This window comes from Vigna unguiculata, chromosome 2, assembly GCF_037176805.1.
Source record: "Vigna unguiculata cultivar grain cowpea cultivar isolate G323 ecotype 2 chromosome 2, ASM3717680v1, whole genome shotgun sequence".
Lineage (NCBI taxonomy): Eukaryota > Viridiplantae > Streptophyta > Magnoliopsida > Fabales > Fabaceae > Vigna > Vigna unguiculata.
In genome coordinates this window covers 31,498,664-31,520,862 of record NC_140793.1, presented here as the reverse complement: position 1 = coordinate 31,520,862, position 22,199 = coordinate 31,498,664, and the positions used below count along the sequence as shown (strand labels likewise).

Here is a 22,199-nt window from a genome sequence, read left to right as displayed (position 1 = left end):
ATTTGACCCATATTAAAATTAATAAAAAATGTAAATTTAATCCTTTTATAATGTCAAGTGGTGAAAACAAAGATAAGAAGCAACATATTAAATTTATCTAACAGTCATTTTTCAACGAACTGCGCATGTGCATATGCATGTGCTTGCGTGTGTGGTATGTGTTCAAAGTTTCACTCAACAAAGTCGCTAACGTATAACAAAATAAAACCTTAAATTGCAGTCAAGAATATTGGGTAGCCATTTTCAGGTTAATTCGAAGTTTGTGACGCCTTTGCCCTAAATTTTATTGTCTCAGACCAAAGCGCTCTAATAATTTTGTATGGTTTGGAAAAACACTAGCCAAATCAAACAGTGTGTTTGAAGTAAACCGCTATTAATTATTTAGAATTTTACACAAGGACGTCTACATCATGAGCCTTTATTTTATTAAAAGTGCAAAATAGAAAAAAAAAACATTTGTCCCAAAACAACGAACTGATAAATGGACTTATCACATCATAGATTATATAGGTACAAGCATCGATGGTTAAAATTTAACACTTTGTTTTATAGGTTAGAAATTGGGGAAAAGAGGAAGGAAGTTGAAGAAGAAAGTGAGTAAAAATAAAGTATATTGATTATATGGGTAAAACAAAAGTACAGATAAATTGAAAAAAGAAAAGAAAAGAAAGAAGTGGAGCAGATTATGAAAAACACAATTGTTCAAAAGATGCCTAATTTATTCAAAAAAATGTGTTGTCCATACCATACAGTATAAATCGACTTTTTTTTTTTATCTTCTCTCCTTTTGATATTACAGTAACTTTTGTTATATTATCATAATTGATTATAACAATATTATTTTGATAAAATAATAATATAATAACGTATTATGAAACTGTCTTTTTTTTAGCATAGACAGAGGATAAAATAAAGAGTATTAGTGTGTTTTATGAAACCGTTTTTCTAACTTTGGTTTCGTTTGTGAGTATTTCTCCTCTTACATCACTTTCTCAGTCACGCCATCTTGTCAAGTTTTCCCACCAATCCATTTGAATGTGTCAATGTTTTCATGTGCAAGTAATAAATATTTAATCGAGACATCAATTAATGGCACTTTGACTGAGGAAACAAAGCTTGGTATACCAAGAAAAACTAAAAGGTCATATTCGCAATTTATTTTTTGAAATTTCTCTTTGTCAAGGATTACTTCATGGCTTTCAATTAATTGTGGATGGAATTTTGTTGGGGGACGGCACCAAAGTCAACCAAAATTCAGTCACTCCTCATGTTTTGTACACAAAACATTGAAAACAAAACACCAAGGATAACATCAAAGAGCACACACGAAGAAAAATCGAACCAAACATCATATATAAAATGTCCTCTATCACTCATTCTCAACTCTCACCAACCATTTTCCTTTCATCTTCACATCCCTAATCTAAAACTCAGAACCATTCTTTCTCACTTAACACACTCCAACATGTTTAAATCCACAAGCACTCGGAAAAGCCCTTCCAGGTATGAGAAATTAGATAAAGAACATGGTGGCAGTGGAACTTCAAATGAGGATTTTAAGAGGAGCACGAGTTTACCTTCTCGATCTATGGCTTCAACCTTTGGTGAGATGAATCTTCAGAGAAACCCCACAAAAAAGGACAGTAGTAAACCTAAGGAGAAGAAGATTCATCCACTTCTGAGTCTCTTTGATTTTCGGCGGAAGAAGAAGACAACAGCGAGGCCTGAATTTGCTAGGTATCTTGAGTATGTCAAAGAAGGAGGCATGTGGGATACCAATTCAAATAAACCTGTCATCTATTACAAATGATTACTTATCCCAGGTTTCAAACTCAAGTGTTAGTTACTGTTATATATAGTTTTCTTGAATGAATTCATGTCAAATCATCATAAGATACATGCAGGTGAGATCTTGTTCCTGATCGTTAATATTATGAATCAGTAATGCAAAAATGTCGTGTTCATTTTCCTGTTGCTTCTGGCTGAATTTGATGACATAAATATTTATGCTTTTTCATTACAAGTTGAATTAATTCTTGGAGGCCAGATAAAAAGACACTGCACATACAACATCATTATTCTGAACTTGAGAAAATGTTTAGAGGAAAAGGTTTACAAATTTATGCAGAAAAATGATGTAAGAATATGAACACTAGAAAATGGCGAACATATGCAACAAAAATGTGATGAATTATGCATGCAGTGGAGCCGCAATCCCTGACCAACCTCATGCATGACGTGATCAAGTGAGAACAAGGCTATTTGACCCTTAATTATCAACCTTATTTTGAATGTTGATTTCATCATAAATTTTATGCATTTTTATTTTTCATGTCTATCCATTTGTGTGGTAAAACTTCCCATTTTATCTGTAATAATCATAAGTTAATGTATATGAATGATTTTATATTAACTTGTCAAAAAATTGATTCTCATGCACTCAACTTGAATGAAAAGCAAATGTATACATCCTCCGATCACTTTACGCAATTGCATTAGTTCTGATAACTCTGTCATGGTGCAACTTAGGTTCGTCATGGTGATTTTTTTTATTACTAAGTTTTGACAATTTTTTCTTGTAACATGATGTATCATCTTTTAAATAGTTTTGAAATACTAAAAATTTAAATACACTTTAAGTGTTGTACTTGGAGAATGAACCAGAAAACAGATTTTGAAAAGGGGTTTCAAACTAGGAAAAATAGAATTCATAGATTTGGTTTTTTAGTTTTAAAGAAATCATGTTATTGAACTTTATGTAATGACTTTTTCACTGTTGCTATGTTTGTGATGGTCATTGTCACCACAATTAGCAGTATCTCCACCATAGTTACTTTTAGGATGTAAAGAAGTGACGTCACATTTTCAAATCAATTTAATTCCACTACATTTTGGTGAATTAAGTTTAGTCACTGGGTATTGGTCAAGCATAACAATTTAGAATTGAATTAAATAACCGAGTTTAGTAAGTTGTTGAACCCAACCTAACTATTTAATGAACAGAAAACAAATATATTAGATGTCTGACAAATTTGTTATATAAAGGTAATTGTATATTTTATTACATAATATATATATATATATATATATATATATATGTGTGTGTGTGTGTGTAAATGTATTTTCGTTATTTTATCAAAATTATGAAATATTAAATAATTTATTTTAGATAATTTTGGTATACTATGGTTTTTCTTTTATTTACCGGTAACCCAAGTACACCCAAAAAGAATGATGGGTTTAGTTAAAAAAAGAAGTATAAACTCAACCTTAATTAAATTTGATCGAGTTAAGCGAAAATAGAAGAAATCACTCAATCTAATCACTCTCGTCTTTACCGACCAATAGCTCACATGATTCATAATTATCTACCTTTATAATAAATTTGGGTGGAGAAGTTTTAGAAGATAATTCATTTTATAAAGAAAATAAAAATGGTTTATGATAATTGTGTTGTTTGACTAAAACGTTTAAAAAAAATCATGAAAACAAATAAATTATTTAAAATTAGATAATTTGAAACTTCACATACAAAAAAAAATTTTAAATTCTTTCTTATTTTTTTTATCAATTTTTGTTTGGATCAGGGATGTGAACGGGACAGATAGGGTACAAGTGGTAGTTCTCCCGTACCCTACTTATTGGATAAATATTCGCCTCCGTATCTGTGCCCATATTTGTCGAATATCTATTACGTGGGTACCCATATAATTTTTTAATATCCACGAATATTCACGAGTATTTATAAAAAAAATAAAAATAAATATTTAATAACATATTTTAATCATAAATTCAAATAAAATTCAATACATAACATTCATAAATTTTAAATAAAGTCCAAATAACTTATTTAAATAGTGTTGAATAACAGTTTACAAATAAATGAATTTTTTTAAACTTAATTGATAAAAAAATAACTCATTCAAAATCAATATGTTAATATTTTAATCATGTTTTTTTTTAATTTAAATTATAGTATAGCGGGTACGAGTATCCATAAATACGGATACTATGATACTCGTACCCGCCCCATTAACATGCAGGTATTAAAAATACTCGTACCCGTTATTCGCGGTTATCCATTTACAATATTTATCTCCTACCCGTTGAGGTTTTTATCCACAGATATCCGTGGGTACAAATTTGTTTAACATGGACAACATTTTCGTGGTGGTTTCTTTGACAATCGTGGACGAGGACGCTTTGCTCGGTCTGGTGGTCGCAATTCCAATTATTGTGACCATTGTCATCGAACCAATCACACATCTGGTAATTGTTGGATTAAGCATGGTCTGCCTCAAGGCTATCACCAAAACACCAAAGTCCATCCTCCTTCTTCCACCCTCTATGATAGTATGGTTGATGCCGCCTCATCTCCGACCGATCTTCATGCTAGGAAGGATGATAAAGCTGAAACTCAGTTTGGTTTCTCTATAGAACAATATGAAGCTCTTCTCACCATGATCCCGCTGTCTTAAAATGATTTTTCTCTCACAATTGTTGTTCATCAATGTAGTACCAAACTCACAGATTTTGTTTTTCTCTTTTCTTCTTGGATTTTACATCAATTTACACTTATTTATATAATTCTAGTGTTTAGTAACAAATTTGTCATAGATTCATCCACCGTCATTTTGACTCTTTTTCAATTTGAGTTAGTCCTCACAAGAAAAAATAAATAAAAAATATAGAAATAACTTATTGTTATAAGATGAATTGAATGATAAAACAAAAACTGTTTTTTAATTGCTATTTAATAGTTTAAATGATAAAAAATCGTTGAAAAAAATTGATCCACACAAATGAAGGATTTTCTTTTTTGTCAACGATTGTATAGAGTTGCATGATGATGTTCTAAATTTGTTTGGGCGTCGAATTGTTGAAGAATAATTCTTCTCATTTAAAGTGGTGAATCTATACCAATTCAGTCAACTATGTATTTATGAGTGACGCATCATATAAGCATTTTCATTTTGCTTTTACAATAATGATTCTTCTCAGGATCTTATGATTTTTTCATATACATTATCATTATTTGTTATCTCTAAATTAATAATATTATTGATGTTGATAAGCAGTTTTTGTTTTATCTTCATCTTATATACAAGATTAGATAATATTTTTCATACTTTTCTCTGTCAATGTTTGGGAGGTTATTTTACTATTTGTTAATTTTTTTCGATTGATTGTCATGATTATTTTGTTGATATATGTTATAATCATTTTTATCATTGATATTAATGCTATTTTTTGATAAGTGATTTGTTAATATTTTTTTTTCTAATATCAATGAACTCATTCAACTAATATTAACAATTAGTACTATTTGTTAATATGTACTAGAAAAAAAAATTAAGTTGACATCAATAAAATAAATCAAACTGATAGAATTAATATCAACCGATATTAGCATAAATAATTGTAGTTAATATAATTAATAAGTATTGGAATATGAGCATAGTAAAAATGTCAAAATTTATGATGATACCGAATATACCCTTATTTAAAAAAAAATTGTAGTAGTTGTAATAATCTATTTGCAAAACACACATGTAAAATAACATTTCCATGACACTAATATCATTCATTCTCAGAGAATTAATGTTTTAACATTATATACACCATTGAGCTATTATGCCATTAACGCACTTGTATTCTTTTTACCTGATTAACAAAGTTATGTACGGTATTTTTCAATATTTAACTATTTATTTAAGTATATGTAATTTTTGTTTAAGAGAAACTAAATATACCTTTTTTAAATATTAACATTATATCTAATTCTTATCGTACAAATTATTCATGTCACTTGTGTTTATTATTATTTTTATTTATTATGATTATATTTTTGACTGTCTAGTTTATATCAAAATTTAAAATGTTTATGTTTATTATTTTTTAGCAGAATGAATAAATTGTTATTTTTATTTATAATTTATATTCGAGGAGCTTTCAGTGAAGTGAAATAAGATGTAACAATCTTTTTTTTTAATTTGTAACCATTTAAAAAAAGAAGAAGCTGAATGTAGAAACTCAAAATAAAAAGTAAAGTTTCATTTTAAAAATTTTCAAACCTTGACGCTGAAAAAAATCTCGAAGAACGATGTCACGTTCAAAATTTTCAAATTTTGAAAGAAGGAGTTGCGTTTGGCAAAGGGCTTTCCCTTTTATTTGCATTCGTTGAACGACGTGTGGTTAGTTGAGATTTTTATTCTGGTCCCACGAAATTTAATGGGCTGGGCCAATGAGGGTCCACAGATGAAGAACCCAAAAAGAAAAAGATTATTGAAGTACCAAGAATACCAATAAAGAGTGACAGAGAATAGGTTCCCAAAAAGTAAGAAAGAACTAGAATTAAACTCAAGAGACGGTCATAACTTTATCTTTCTCTCCAAGATTCTATTTTTAAAACCTGTCATAACTAAAGTTGCTCAAAAACAGATTTACCGATAAAAAAAAGAAGGAAAATATAACATATAGAAATGATTTGATTTCTTGGAAGAGAGGTTAGGTTCGCTGGGTGTTAAATATATGCGTATATATTGCACAAACCAACAGTCGCAAAATTTGATGCTTCCCGCTTCTTTCTCCGCTACACTGTTCACTCTCTTTCTCGCTCAACTTTCTTCTCCTTCATTTTCACTTTCTTCCTTCTTCTAGGTATTTTCTCTTTTCTCACGCGTCTTAGCACTTTTTTTTTCTCCGTTGAAGTTTTCTTCACTTTAGAACGATTGTTTCCATTGTAGTATGTTTCTGAGACCAGTTTAGGTATCCGGTTATTTAGTTTGGGTTTCTCTCTATGCGGTTTCTGTTTTATTGTTGTTTCCGGAGTTTTCTGGGGAGAATAATATGTAAATATCATTTTGTTATATGCTTTGTTTTTTATATGTCAAGGGGGAGGAGGGAATAACGCATGGAATTTTGTTATTATGAGTTTTTAAGACAAAATAAAATTGTATTTTTCCTGCTTGTGACAAAATTATACTAGATTATTTGAAAGAAAGATGTGTTTTGAATTTTTGGCCCGCTTTAATGCTATTTATCTACGTGTGGTGGTGGTTTGGATTGGGGGAGAAAGGATAATCCTAGCTTTCTTCTCTTATTGTGTCCTTCTCTCAAGAAGAACGAATCAAAATTCAATTTTGTTAGTTTTGTTTAGATTCAATCATACAATGAAATTGTGTCCTTGAATTATTGCATTAGGGTTGTAGAAAAATTGCTAAATTTGTGCTTGAGTGTGAAATTTTATTGAGTTCTTATTTGTATGGCTCTGTGGTTTGTACAGCAATGTCAAGTTTTACTGCCGTAGCACTGGATAGGTTGATAGAGCCGGGAGCTTCAAATCCGGTTGATAAATCTAGTCCAACTTCAATTCCTATCCCGAACTCACAGAAGCTAGAGAGGAGTACTAAAGCGCCTGCCAATAAAAGTGAGGCTCTTCGTCCTCCATTGAAGCCAACGCTTTATTCCACTCCTGAGGTGACACCCCTTCCGGAAACTCCTTCCTCGTTCCCTCCTTCACCATACATCATCAACCACAAACGTCGTGGTCCAAGTCTCCTAATCAAGAGTTCCTCTGATGTGGATATTCATGATGATGAAAATGCTAATGACAAGAACTTCGTTGATGCTGTTGTTGCAAGTTCAGCTGGTGACCTCCATGTTACTTTAAAGAACACTGAACTTGTTAAAGAGGATAAGAAGGTGAATGGTGTCTATGATGGCAAACTGGATAACAGCAATGGTGCTGACCTTGCAAATTGTCCCAGAGAAACTGGAAGTAGTAGCTTAACAGATTATTTACTCAAGGAAAGGTCACTGACATTGAATCTGGACAGAGCTAGAGAGGTTGATGAAGACTTCTTTGATCCAGCAGATTCAATGAGTTTTGCAAGCAACACAGATGGAGAAGAGAATGCAACGGACCTTTCTATGAAATTTAGCAGTCCTATTGGGGAATATTATGATGCATGGGAAGGTAAATTGGGTTAGCTTTACTGCTAGTTATTTCTTTTACCGAGGAGCTAACAATCTTATGGTGTATTCATCTACTAATCATATAGGAGAGGTGAAGGATTATTCGATAATAATATGTAGTGTCCAATATATATTCATGTCCATTAGCTTACTTGGCTCTTTTGTTTCTGTAGAATTTTCTTCCACCAGCACGAGTCAAAATTCTACACACGATGTTGATACTGAAGTTGAATTGCGTGAATTGAGATTAAGTCTGTTGATGGAGATCGAGAAGCGGAAGAAAGCCGAAGAATATCTAAATAGCATGAGAAGCCAATGGGAATGTATTAGGCAAGGATTATATCAAGCAGGAATTATATTGCCTGCAGAGCTTACTTCTGTTGCGAAGGATGAGCAGATAATTTCTGATGGTGTGGAAGATCTATGTCAACAAGTTCATATTGCTAGGATTATATCAAATACCATTGGAAAAGGAATTGCCAGGGCGGAGGTAGAGAAAGAGATGGAAGCTCAACTAGAGGCAAAGAACTTTGATATTGCTCGACTTATGGAACGTCTCCATTGTTATGAGACCATGAATAAGGAGATGTCTCAGAGGAACCAGGAAGCAGTAGGTGAGACTCGTCATTTAATTGGTCTATAATTGTGTTGATTAAGGAAACATATCAATTGTTGTTTATTCTCCATTTAACTACATATATGATATATTCATTAAGCTGTGCTAGTTTTTTTATTTGTTAACTTATTTTTCCTCAATGCACAATTATCATTCTGCTGTGTATTTAATTTATCTATATTAGATTGGTACAATTATATATGGTTTAGGGATATGTTGATAGACATGAGTGTATGGACTGGTTGTTTTTATGTCTGTTCAAGTTCGATTCTCCTGGGGTGGAGACGGGGGTTTTACCAGGTCACTCCAAATTTATGATTTTGTTTTATTTTATATTTGATTAATTTGTTAATCTGGTTTATGTTTTTGGCTGTCTTATCTAGAGATGGCACGGCGTGAGAGGCAAAGGAAGAACAAGAGGCAGAGATGGATTTGGGGTTCCATCACAACTGTGATTGCTCTTAGTACTGCTGCATTAGCATGGTCTTATCTCCCTATGGAAATAGGATCATCTTCTGCTGAACGTGATCTGATTCCTGAACATGATGATGCAGCCAAGTAATTTACAACATAACCATTAGATGCAATGCCGTATTATGGTAGGTAGGAGAGAGCAATAAAAGTCTTACATGCCACTACATGGTCAGCTTCCTCTTTTTTTATCAGTAACAATTTTCTGGCAGTCTGAGGGTGCTAGCGGTTTCACTTGGAAATTTTGAGACTTTTTTTAACCTTGGGATCCATCCGGCACAATGCTGTCATGAGAATTCTCTGTTTCAGCAGTGAAGAATGTCCTTGTAGAATTCTGACTTGATTGAGCCTTGTTTATGTTGGTTTGTGGTTGTCAAATACAAATATTTCGTAATTTGTTGACACTACAGGTAGAAATAGGTCACATCACAGATGCATTCCCTTGTTATATCGATTCAGATAAATCACTGTTAATAGCAATAATCCTACTCTACGTATTTTCTGTGCCATGTTAGTTGTATATATTGTAGTTGGATCCTTCATGTGTGTCCCTTTCATTTTATGGTTTGTCTAATCTGCATTAGGTTCCGACTCAAAAAGGTCTCTTCTCCATGCAAACCTCCACCCCCAAAACCCCTTTATGTCGCTTCTTAATTAAGTGTCTTCCTATTGACCTGAAATAAGATAGAAGACATCTATATTTCTCGGCCATTTCTTGTTCCATACCCATCTTCAAAACTTAAATTATTAAGCTTTCATAAAGATTATTTTTGTTTTCTTACAAAACTTAGTTGACCAAATTTTAGGTAGATTCTCTTATTAGGTTTGCCCCAACCAGTATTCCTAAGTAATGATAACACCTCGTTAGTTATAAGAGTTAAAATTAATCATTAATTTTTCATTCTCACTTTTTAATCTCTAATTAAAAATTAGATGATGACACTTCTAATGGTCACAAATCATTGACAATTTTATAAATGACAACTGTAAATTTGAATGTGTCAAGTGAGTTTGCACAAACGAGCAGGTTGAAATAACATAAAAAATGATCATGTATCGATAATGGGAAAAAGATTGAACAAGTTAAACCCGAAGAGAAAGAAGTTGGAGCATTGTATGAGGAAGTGACATGCGTGTGAAAACCTAACGGGAGAAATGGAAAGGCGAGACAAATGCACGAGCCTAAGGTGATGTTTTGAAGTGTTAGATTTCCTCATTTATTGCGCCAATCGTGGAGATATCCTTCACAAAAAATCTCTCTTCTCACGCATTCAGACCCACGCCTCCACTTATCCCCACCAATCTCCTCTTCTTTTCCTACTTTATTCATCGCAAATCTACATACCCTTTAAATGCCTTTTTTTCTATATGTTTTTTCTTTCCACTATTAGATCAATTGAAAATTTTATTTTAAATAAAAACAATAAAATCGAATGCATAAAAACTTTTATAAACATTAACTACTATGATTTTATATTAAAATTTTTATCAATTTTTTTTTATATTAAATGTTACTATAATTTTTCATACAAAAAACTTGTATTTTCTTGGTAACGAGTCTTTTATTCTATCTTGCTAATTAAAATTTTAATACAAACTTATCTCAGTAATCTCAGTTCACACTCACCATAAGTTTAATTAAAAATGAGTTTGCTCAATTCGGTTCACTTTTTAATAAAAAAAAGTTTTGTAATCCGATTATCCACCACGAGTTTGTGGGTTAATCCTTAGGATATTTTGTTCTTCCAACTTATTTTATATATTTATTATTACACAATCAAAATGAATTATTTGACTCATTGTTTTATAACACTACAATTAAAATATTTGTCTATTTTACTAAATATTATTATAAGATAATAGTTGAAAAATAGTATTAATTTATCAATTTATATACTTAAAAGTAAATAATTATAATAAAAATTTGTAAAACATGATTGTTATTGGTGGATCGTGAATTTCATCTGGAACCCAGTTTAAACTAGATTAATCCGTGCAGAGTCAAATTTCATATATAAAAAAATTAAATCTTTTTAAATCCAACCCGAGTTGTAATCTGGGTACCAAAAATTTAAATAGAAAAACTTAATTAGATAAAGGAAATGTTATAAAAGACTTTAGTTTTAGTATGGTTTGTTTATTTACATAGGTTTCTGTATTGCATTATTAAAAGCAAACCCCAGACACAAATGTAGTTAGTTGAGAAACTGAATGTTGGATATTATTAAGAGGTTCTACCGACTGAGCTAGGTCTAATTCCAAGCATATGGCAATGCAACTGGTTGGGGCGGGACAGAAGAAGGATGGCATCATTACAGTAGTGGTGGACCCCATCAAACTCACCCTGCCATAACAGCAGATGCTGCAAATCATGGGTCCAATTTCAGTGTTAACTTTTAACCAAACTATGCCGCGTGAAGGATCAGATTCAGATACCAGAATAGATAGGCATCGGAAAACAACACAAAACCAAGAAAATGTTAATTAATTCACACACACCACTGCAACCAGCCCTTCATCTTTAATACAGAACAGTTTCCACAAATTCTTCTCAACTCATTCTTCTTATTCCTCATTGTTATGCAGTGAAAATTGTAGGTTACAATTTTTTTTCAGTGACTGTGTCATCCATTGTTATGCATGTGTTCATCACGTTGGGTTACTGTCGGTGCAGTTCAACCAGTTAGTTGCATAATCTTCTGTGTTAATTACACTGCCTCCACTCCATTGAAGATGATATGGTTATACATAATTCTCATACTCAAACAAAAAAATAGTTCCATTCGAAAGAAATAATTTTCTTTAATATCATATTCATAAAAATATATTGAATAAATGTTTTTTTTTATTTAATGGATAACAACTAAACAAAATCGACGAAAATATCATTGTTAGGTTTAAGTGAAATCGTTGGTTGTCATTTTCCATTGCAAAAGTTGGTAACACTGTTCTCTTTCATAATGCCTCGTTAAAAAGTACGGTAGTTGGTTTGCCTGTTTTTCACATTATACCAATCCTCTGTCGGTAGTTGTATAACCATCCTTTGTGGACTTCTATGTCCCCGCTTTTATGAATTTTTTTATTTAACTTCACAATTGGATTCTCATTTTTAAAGTTATATTTAATAGGATTCACATTCAAACCTATAAATATATTTTCGTTTAATGAGAATCTATTAAATGAATATTTAATTAACCTTATACCCTAACCTGCAATAAAACAATCTGGGATACGGATTATCTAACCTCTCACGGCTAAAATCACACTACCGTCTGTGCTTTTGGAACAAGAATAATTACAATAGGGAAAATGACTGCAAAACATGAATCAACTAACGGAGAAATTAATTTAGTGGTAAACATTACTTTTATTTGTCACTTCCAGAAATCTCACATACTCTAGTAATAATGTTATTAAAAATTACATATGCATTGCATTTTTTCTTGTTTTTTTCTACTGAACAAAACTGAATTTGTAATCTAAGAAGACAAACTCGCTTTTCACTTTTCAGGTTCTTAGCAACTGCAGAAGAACCGTACTTTTGCTTTTTCTCTTATCTCTATATTACTGCGAGCATATAAACAAGAAGAGAACCCATACATGAGTTTGTGTAAGAGAGTGAACCGAGATGAAGCATTTTGCCTTTGTCTTTCTTCTGGCCATTCTGGTCCCTCAGGAGTGTTTCCATGCCACCGTGGAAGCAAGGGATGGTTTCGTCAGAACCAGAGGCACCCACTTCATGCTGAATGGATACCCTTACTATGCAAATGGCTTCAACGCCTACTGGTTAATGTACACGGCTTCTGACCCATCTCAGAGGTTCAAGGTTTCAAATGCCTTCCGAGAAGCAGCAAGTCACGGCCTTACTGTTGCTAGAACTTGGGCCTTCAGTGACGGTGGTTATAGACCCCTGCAATATTCCCCTGGTTTCTACAATGAGCAAATGTTCACGGTAAGAGACCCACACTTTCCACATTTTTTGCCTTTTAACATGTCATTTCTTGCTGTGTTTATATTTTTAGTTTCAATTTCTCTCTGTTTTCTGGTGTGAAGGGGTTGGATTTCGTTATATCTGAGGCCAGAAAGCACGGAATTAAGCTCATACTGAGCTTGGTGAACAACTATGAAAACTTCGGAGGCAAGAAGCAGTATGTGAACTGGGCTAGAAGTCACGGCCAGTACCTTACTTCAGATGATGATTTCTTCAGGAGCCCTGTTGTTAAGGGTTACTACATGAACCATGTCAGGGTTAGTACAATTTCTCGTCTTGCTTCGTAAAATTGTATGTGCAGATTAAAACCTTGGATGGTGAAATTAGCTTCCTTTAACCAGACAAGTCCTGGTACTTTTTTGTCTCTTCTAATCTGTGTTCCTTCTACCGTTACCATCTAATATAACTAAAATAATCTCAGTATAATAATCACTTTGCCATTTATTCTGTTCATACATCTAAGATAAACGTGTTATTGGGAAACATAATTTCAAGCTCTGAATTTTGTTCATCTTCCATAGACTGTTCTTAACAGATACAACAGATTTACTGGAACCCATTACAAAGATGACCCAACAATCATGGCGTGGGAGCTCATGAATGAGCCTAGGTGTACATCGGATCCTTCAGGAAGGACTATTCAGGTCAAATATTTTGTTCCTCTTCCACCTTTTTCTTTTTTCTTTTTTACCTTCTAGCTCTTTCACCCTCATAGATGTTAGTGCTCACCATTTTAAAACCAAATCTAGCACTAAAATATATTACTTTATTCAAAAAAAAAAAAAGGAAAGGAATGATGTGATTAGGACAAATTAACATAAAGTGGCGTCCTTGTATAGTAAAGACGGCAATCACGGTCCTGGTTTCATTCCCAATCATGAGTTGACTCGTTAACTCGCCACTTTTTTGTTTGATTATAGGCGTGGATCACGGAAATGGCTTGGTTTGTGAAGTCGATAGACAGGAACCACTTATTGGAGGCAGGACTGGAAGGGTTTTACGGTCAATCAACACCACAGAGAAAAAGATTGAATCCCGGTTTCGACATAGGCACAGATTTCATTGCAAATAACCGAATCCCAGCCATTGATTTTGCAACGGTCCACTGTTACCCCGACCAGTGGTTAGTTTAGTTAGTAACTAACTAAAAAGATCAGTTAATAACGTTATCAAATTCATATTTTTATTTTTGATTGCTCCATAAACAGGGTATCGAGCTCCAACGTGCAGTATCAGCTTTCGTTCTTGAACAACTGGCTCAGTGCTCACTTCACGGACGCGCAATACGCTATAAGGAAACCGATTCTGGTAGCGGAGTTTGGGAAATCGTTTAGGGGTTCGGGGTACGAGGCGTACGAGAGGGATGAAGTGTTCAATGCAGTGTATTACAAAGTATACGCTTCGGCTAAGAGAGGAGGAGCAGCAGGGGGAGCGTTGTTCTGGCAGCTTCTGACCGTAGGAATGGAATCTTTCCAAGACGGTTATGGGATCATGCTTGGCCAGAGTTCCTCTACGGCCGATCTCATTGCACGCCAGTCTCGGAAGCTCTATCTGATTCGGAAGATCTTCGCGAAGGTTGCGAACATGCGGCGGTGGCGAAGGGCAAGATCCAGAGCCGGCAGAGGGTTTTCTGGCGGTTCTGGAGGTGGAAACGGAGGTAGCCACGTCGGCAACTAAAACGGAAAATTACTACCTCACTACTTACTACTAGCTTATTATTACACACAGTTCAAGTTTGTTCCTTTGTGTGACACGGGTTTCTCACCAATACACGGCCATGGAGGATGGCCCCACCAGAATATCTTCGAGATGAATCGTTGTAGCCACTGGTTAGCTATGTACACGTGTGTCTTCTTTGTTTAACCTTCACTCCTATACGCAGCACAAGCAGCTCGTGAATTCTTCCATGGTGTCTACTTCTTGGTTGCTCAACCTCACTTTACTTTTTAACTTTGGAACGAGAACAAGAATGCTGTTCATGTTATTATAACCTAAAGTTTGAATTAAAAGTATATCATAAAGGCAAGTTATGTTTACTTTGACATATCTTATGTTTACATTTTTTTTCTTGAATGTGTATTCGATATTAAATGAATACTAAAGTTATGTGTCTACACAAAAGTTATAAAAGTGGCTCAAGAAAAGTGATATTTTCTTAACAAATAATAGGGCTGAAGCTCAACCAGAAGCTTCGAGGAAAAGCAACAGAGCTAACTAAGAAAGCAAGAGATAGAAAACCAGGCATTACTACAAGACAGTATTGGCGTAAAATGATTCATGTCATAACCATGCAACATAACATAAAACCTTAATCTTGAAACAAAGAAAATGAGATGTGTCATTAACACATTAAAACGCATTGCAATGTTTTACATGTGTCTTGAAGTTCTAGTCATCTTGAAGCCAATAACGAATAGTAAATAAAACAAAACCTATGCAGAGTCCCACAGACCCCAAAACAACAACGATTCTAACCCATAGAGAAGATACAAAAGCATCCAGTATAAAACCGTTCCACAGCCAGTACCATAAAATAGAGAAAATGGATCCAATAACAGCTCCAACAACCACTTGGCTCACTGTATGAAGCTGTTGCGACACCCTCAGGTACGACTGGAAACATAGAACAAGCATAAGCAACTCGTACTATAATCAAATTCAGAAATTATATAATCTGATTCAGTACGCTAGAGCAATGGAGCTTTCAACTATACCATAAACAAATATTTATCAATTCCTTTCTGTGATTTCACTAAGCTAGGGTAATGTACATTGTGTGACAAAATGCTTATATTCATATTCAAAATTCAAGCATGAGTGAAACAAGAGGATTTAATTCTTAGAGAGCATTCTACGAGATAAAGAATTCATAGAAAACTCGTCTTAGTGGTTTTTTTATTTTCTTAAGGAATAGAGATTTTTCGAAGTTGCTAACTTCATTTTGTATAGTTATATTTACATCAAATACAATTTTACACAACACTTCGAAACAATAAACATCATATAAGTTGTGAAATGACATGGTACAAACCAGGTCACAATGTTCTAGCCTATAAAATTATACAGTATTTTGTAATGATGCACATGGACCTAATGAAGAGGTAATGTTCATATGGTAATTGAGATAGCCATTTTAAATGTATAATATAGAATAGCAGAATATAAGGTACCAAAAACACAAGGAATAAAAGGTATACCAACGAGGCAACAAACTGAAGGCTAAAATGGAAATATTATACACTTACAAAGAAAGAACCAAATGTCAGGACCAATCCACTTATGGCAATGGTAAATACATTTAGCCCAAGCCATTCTACTCCTGTAATATAACAAGAGAAACAAACAAATGTTCATAGTGAAATCATATATTTCTACACGTCTTTAAGAAAAACAAAGAAATCTAAAAACATCGACACCTCCACGATGTAACAGACAAAACAATTCTAATTAAAGATTTTTTTTTTTTTTGCTTGTATTGAGTCTTTCACATGAATGCCATGGAAATTTGTATTGTCATCACTGAAAAGGCAACTAAGATAATGGAGTTCTTTATTTCATGAAGCAAATCTAAAACAAAAAAACAAAGTTTTGCCAAGGAAATCCAAACCAGGCACACTTCCCATGTTAACAACATAGAAGATTGAAGATACGAGGCAGAGATACACTTAAATAAAATTTACAAGAACAAAACAACGTTAGTTCCTTTAACCACCAGAACTTTGATCACAATAACCTTTTTGAGCTACCAGAACAAGGAACATATAGTAAAAAAGGGAAAATATTTAATCGCTTTATATTGCTACCGACCAAAACTAATATATAAAATTATTTATGAAAGGATCACAAAGCTAAGATTTGTAAACCACCTTTCTTGCCAATTTTTTTTTTTTCTGAACAAAGAACTATTACGAGATATTACCTGACAAAATAACAAAGAAGACAGCAAAGAATATGGATTGTGCATGTGAAGATGGCATCCCCGGGTCAGATTTCAGGGTTGAAGGTCGTTCCTGATTGAGTATACGTTTGAGCAAAACAGAAAGCAATGCATTCAAAATTGACCCTGAGGTAAACCATAAGGCCTCTGCATCATGCCTCCAAAGAATGAAACCACCAAAGAGGGCAGTTACTATCCACTTGCTCTGTTAACATCAGCACTAAATGCATTAGCATATAAAAATATAGTTAAACTTTAATGTGGAAATAATTTTACAATGAACAAGCCTTAAGATGGGAATTCAAACTTAGTGTTATAAGACTAAAAGGTTTATCATATGAGATGCTTGTGAAAGAATCTATTTGTACAAATAACTTTAAACGGTATGACTTAAAAGAAGAATTGATCATAGAGACAAAAACTCCATAGCCAGATATGGTGATTAGGAGTTCAAAAATTGCTCTAAAAGGAAAACGAGGTCTTATAAGACCCCATCCATTGTCTGAAGAACATGCATAGAAAACTAAGAATATTGTGAGAATCAGTTGAATAATTCAAATATGACAGTGACACTAGTAGGTTGCAGGCAACTTGGCGGGATGTGCGGTAGCTGCATGAAAGCCTTAACAAAAGCTATTTGTTAAGGGAATGCACATAGTGGTAATGTAATAGGAACTTGGGTATTATGGGATGTGTAAATCCCACAATTCTAAGTGTTTGAACGCATAACAACAATTAATGCCTAAATCATATCAAAGTTTTTACAGGCCTCTGGAAAAATACGACATTGTTAAAGTACCACTATTTCTAGTTCCTCACATTAGCTGTTCTATTAATTATACAATAAGCCACGATTATGAAGGATGCTCTTAAAGCTGGGTATGCTTAGATTCTGGGCTTTTGGCCTTTTTTCTTGTTTCTTGTTCCCTTACATTCATTTTTTATTCAAGCCGCATAGAAAAAAAGATAAGAAGTAAAAACAAATCTACTTCAGTAGAAGAAACTAATGCTGAGCGTGTATTAAGGATGTGCTTTGCAAATCTAGTCCATATGCACTTCATTATTTAGGGAATATGCAACAAGTTGATCCTACTTAGTTAAGCTTCTTCATAAAGCCTTTATATAAGAAAATGAACTAAAATGTGAAAAACTCAATTCAATTTGATTTTTTATTTCCTTCTCATATAACTAAAGAGTAGACTGAGAAGCATCTGCATTATATATTTATTGATCATGATATTTTGGTTTCACTTCATCATGCTGGCAAACACACTTAACCAAATGTATTCTATGTCTCCTTATCTATACCTAGCTACTGACTGTGGTATATAACTTTCATTGTTTACACATCACAAGTGTATTGGACCTAGCTGACACACTGAGCCTGCAGGAACAGCCCTCTGGAATCGCAACACAGAAACTATTTTGAACGCCCCCTTTAATAGCACAATGAAAACATCTCCTTTGCATTCTATCAACAAGAATTCTCAAACCATGATTAACTAATCGTTCTCAGATACCATTTTCTCCATTTGAAATTTCTCGATTTCGAAAACCTTGGGTTGTAAAAATAAAAGGTGGTATGATATGTTTCCGAGATTGGATAGCATATTCAAATGAACCTAATAGTAGCAAACATAATTTTTTATAACATGGATTTCGATTCTTTTCTCACCTTCAATAACATGATACAGATTATACAGTCATGTAAAAAAAAAGCAAAAAAAAAAGAAGAAAAATTCAGTGTAACAACAATATTAACTAGTGGATCCTCTTCCCAGCCACGGGTTCATGGTTAAGCCTAGTATGATAAAAATGTATCTTTTTTCTCTTGCAACCACATTCCAGTTCTGCTAACATTCATTCCTTATAACAGATTCCTTGCATTTCAGAAACCATGTCAAAAGAAACCTAATAATACTTTTTAAGAAAATATATAGACAATTTTCCCTAAAAGAGTAAACATTCCCTCCACTTGGGGTGGGAATCATAAGAGTGAATATTCAGAACTTTAGTGGCCAAAACATTATTGAAAAACATCAAGGGAGGATTACGAACCAGTCGATTGAGCTTGTATTCCACCTCACTCGACAAAAACTTTGACTGAAGCGGGGATGGTCCATCGATGAAAGCTTCTTGTTCAAACACTTGGATATTTTCATCCCCTTCTCCATCTCTGAAAGCAGAAGTTCTCACGGATCCATCCATGGTTTTGGATACCCAGAACGAGTTCCTTCTCGAAAGAGGTCTCCTTGAAAGAAATCCACTACAAAGTAAGGATCTTGACGGAGAAAAAAAATGGGGAAGTGAAGTGTTTTTCAAATTTCTTCGTTTAAGACAATTTGACCCCTGAAAAAGCGTAAAAGGAGTTTGGGAAATTGAAGAAGCCACCGCCATGTGAGAGGAAAAAAATCCTCTCCAGTTTATGGGAGAAGATGGCGCTGCTGTCGAACATGACAAAAGCTAGTCTTTCTCAGTGCTATTTATTATCTATGAAGGAAGATGCTCCACGGAAAGTCCAACAAACCAGTTCATTCTCTGTCCACAACTCCAAAACATAGGAGACGACTTATTTTCCTAAATAAAACAAAAAATAGTTTTTACTTTCAAAAACTTTTATTATTTATAATGCTTAACACGTGAAGTTATTAGTTAAAAAAGTTAATATGTACTTTTTATCTTTAAATTACTTTTAAAAACATTTTAAGACTTGGTGACACATAGTTAGATAATATGTACGGAATGATATCATAAGTTCTATCTTTCAATATTTTTTTTAGTGGAAACAGTTTTAATTTTAGTATAATTACTTTAAAAAAAATATTTTTATGTATCTTTTTTATTACCCAGTGCGTAATTGTCGTAAGCACATAAATTTTAGTTTGCCTTGTAAAGACAATCCCAACATCTTCTAACAACTAGTATTTAGTGAAAACTAAAGTAAATTATGAGCCCCTTTTGCTTTCAACACAAAGAAACAAAGTGAACTGTGTAAAGGAGATATATTTCATCCAAAACTTGGAAAAACAATAAAAGAAATAACTAATTTTCTAACGAGAGTGTTCAAATTGAAAAGAGATAACCTTAATTATATAATTACATATAGATAATTTAAATGATAACTTAAACTATTTATTCTTATATATTTATTAATAGTGATAAACATAATCTCAAATATATATTTTTTACTTTTTATTTTTCATTGATTCTTTATTATTGTTGTATGATAACATTTTTTTTAATTTAAATATTTATAAATATAAAACCGTTATTCAAAATAAAACTTATTAAAATTATATAAAATACATGTTTAAAATTAAAGACAAAAAATATAAAAGATTGAAAGTGCATGGAAATAATAAAAGAAATATATAAAATGATAAAAGAAAGTTACAAGTACCAAAAGTAAATTATTAAAATAAATTGTCACAAATTAGACGTAAATGATTGAATTAAAATTACTAAGATTTTTATCCATAAACTTGCATATAACTTAAGATATAAGTGTGTTTCTGCAACTTTAAATTTTTGTTATTAAATAATATGATTAAGTATTAATGAATTTCAATTTTGGATTGGGAAGACCCTTTGAGAAATCTCAAGAAGAGAAAATTCTGTACCGGAGAATCTAGCAAGACAAAACATTTTCTCCTCAAATACATATGTAAGAATGGCGATAAAAAGAAGAAGTTTGAGGTCAGTGGTTCTAACTATTTATAACTTTTTATGTAATGAAAATATACAAAACTGTAATAAGCTATTTTTGTTATATAAATGTAGCCTAGGTAGTGCTGACATGGGAGCTAATAAAACAATTAAGTTTAAGATTCGCAAGTGATGAGGAGCTAATTATAAACAAACTAGAAGACATGAAGATGGAGGTTAGAGATAGGAATTTGGAAAGGAGACAAAAAGTTGTTGGGTGAGAGAGAAATAATCATAATGAAAATAATTAGTCTTAATGACAAAGTTGTTACGGGTATGTCTCATGAAATGGGTGATCCATGTCCTATGATTATATTATCTATTTTTCTTTAAAGTATCGAAGAGTGTATGTAATAAACTCACAAAAACACAAAGGAATCTTTTTTGGAAATGGAGCTATGAGCATAAGAAGATTGTTTGAGTTAGGCGGAACAATATATATAAATTGAGGGAGGAAGGAGGTTGAGAGATATTGAGAACTTTAACATAGTTGTCCTCTTAACAAAATGGAAGTGAAAATTTGACAAGAAAGATCATGACGTTTCGAGAGAGATACTTAAATCAAAATATGGGTTACGAAAGAATATGAATGAAAATAACATATCTAGGTTTGACTCTCGGTGGTGAATTATTTTTATCTTCATTTCGATCGTTTTTATTTTCAATTTTTATTGATGAGATTCTCCTCTTAATTATTTTTTAAAAGTATTGTACTGTATGACCTATTGACATCCTCATCTAGACTATCAGTCAGCAGTTCAAGGATAAGCGGCTGAAGGCCATCCGTTACAGACGGACGGTCTCTTGGATTATTGATGTGACAAATTCTCCGGAGTGATTTAAGGTAGCTCACGATCGAACGGTCTCCGTCGTTCATTCTAGTGAAATTTTGTCGTCATAACACAATTATAGGGACCTCTGTCATAACGCACGGCCTTTCAGTCGAGTAACTGCACCAGAACTAAATCAGTAAGTTAAAAGTAAATTAAGATAATACAAGTGAGTAATAAGTTTAGAAAGCAATTGGACTATGATTAAGAAAACCCTAATCACGGGCCCATGTCAAAAATTATAAATAGAATCTTATAATAAGTTGGTGAGGACTTTTACTTCGCATTTATTACAACATTAATTGTAATTACCCGAAAGGACTTGAACTGACTTAAGCATCGGATCAGAGTCTTATAGACAGATACCCCGATCGTCTGGACAAACAAACGAACTGTTGGAAGCGAGAGAAAATCGAATGGAAGAAAGAAAGAGAGATCAAACGGTGGAAATCGGTAAAAAAAATCATAAGTACAAATTGAATGTTACATATAGATGCTTAATCTCTATACCAAAAACAAACATCATGCACCAAAACAAATATCATGCATATAGTCCTAGCATGTGACATAAGATCATAGTTAACGGAATAAAGTTTCAATAATATATAGAACAATGTTGGTTAGGAACTATTTCGAAAATTGAATTGATGTGAAGGTTACCTAATATCCTAT

General features: G+C 32.9%; 4 protein-coding genes across 4 annotated transcripts; 3 read left to right on the top strand and 1 right to left on the bottom strand.

Moving 5' to 3' along the window:
- The first annotated feature begins 1,315 nt into the window (after positions 1–1,315).
- Positions 1,316–1,970, top strand: LOC114173077 (uncharacterized). Its single transcript, XM_028057295.2, has one exon. It carries the CDS (start codon positions 1,466–1,468, stop codon positions 1,808–1,810), a length of 345 nt encoding a protein of 114 aa, XP_027913096.1. The 5' UTR covers positions 1,316–1,465; the 3' UTR covers positions 1,811–1,970.
- Positions 1,971–6,381: 4,411 nt separating this feature from the next.
- Positions 6,382–9,604, top strand: LOC114167428 (uncharacterized). The gene is made up of 4 exons (XM_028052519.2): positions 6,382–6,660; positions 7,286–7,978; positions 8,151–8,591; positions 8,977–9,604. Exons 2-4 carry the CDS (start codon positions 7,288–7,290, stop codon positions 9,153–9,155), a joined length of 1,311 nt encoding a protein of 436 aa, XP_027908320.1. The 5' UTR covers positions 6,382–6,660; positions 7,286–7,287; the 3' UTR covers positions 9,156–9,604.
- Positions 9,605–12,569: 2,965 nt separating this feature from the next.
- MAN7 (Glycosyl hydrolase superfamily protein) lies at positions 12,570–15,099 on the top strand. Its single transcript, XM_028057905.2, has 5 exons — positions 12,570–13,016; positions 13,118–13,312; positions 13,577–13,699; positions 13,976–14,178; positions 14,264–15,099. Exons 1-5 carry the CDS (start codon positions 12,693–12,695, stop codon positions 14,730–14,732), a joined length of 1,314 nt encoding a protein of 437 aa, XP_027913706.2. The 5' UTR covers positions 12,570–12,692; the 3' UTR covers positions 14,733–15,099.
- Positions 15,100–15,369: 270 nt separating this feature from the next.
- Positions 15,370–19,541, bottom strand: LPPEPSILON2 (Phosphatidic acid phosphatase (PAP2) family protein). Its single transcript, XM_028057906.2, has 4 exons — positions 19,051–19,541; positions 16,975–17,197; positions 16,301–16,374; positions 15,370–15,668 (listed from the first exon to the last, which is right to left on the bottom strand). Exons 1-4 carry the CDS (start codon positions 19,387–19,389, stop codon positions 15,444–15,446), a joined length of 861 nt encoding a protein of 286 aa, XP_027913707.1. The 5' UTR covers positions 19,390–19,541; the 3' UTR covers positions 15,370–15,443.
- Positions 19,542–22,199: the final 2,658 nt, after the last annotated feature.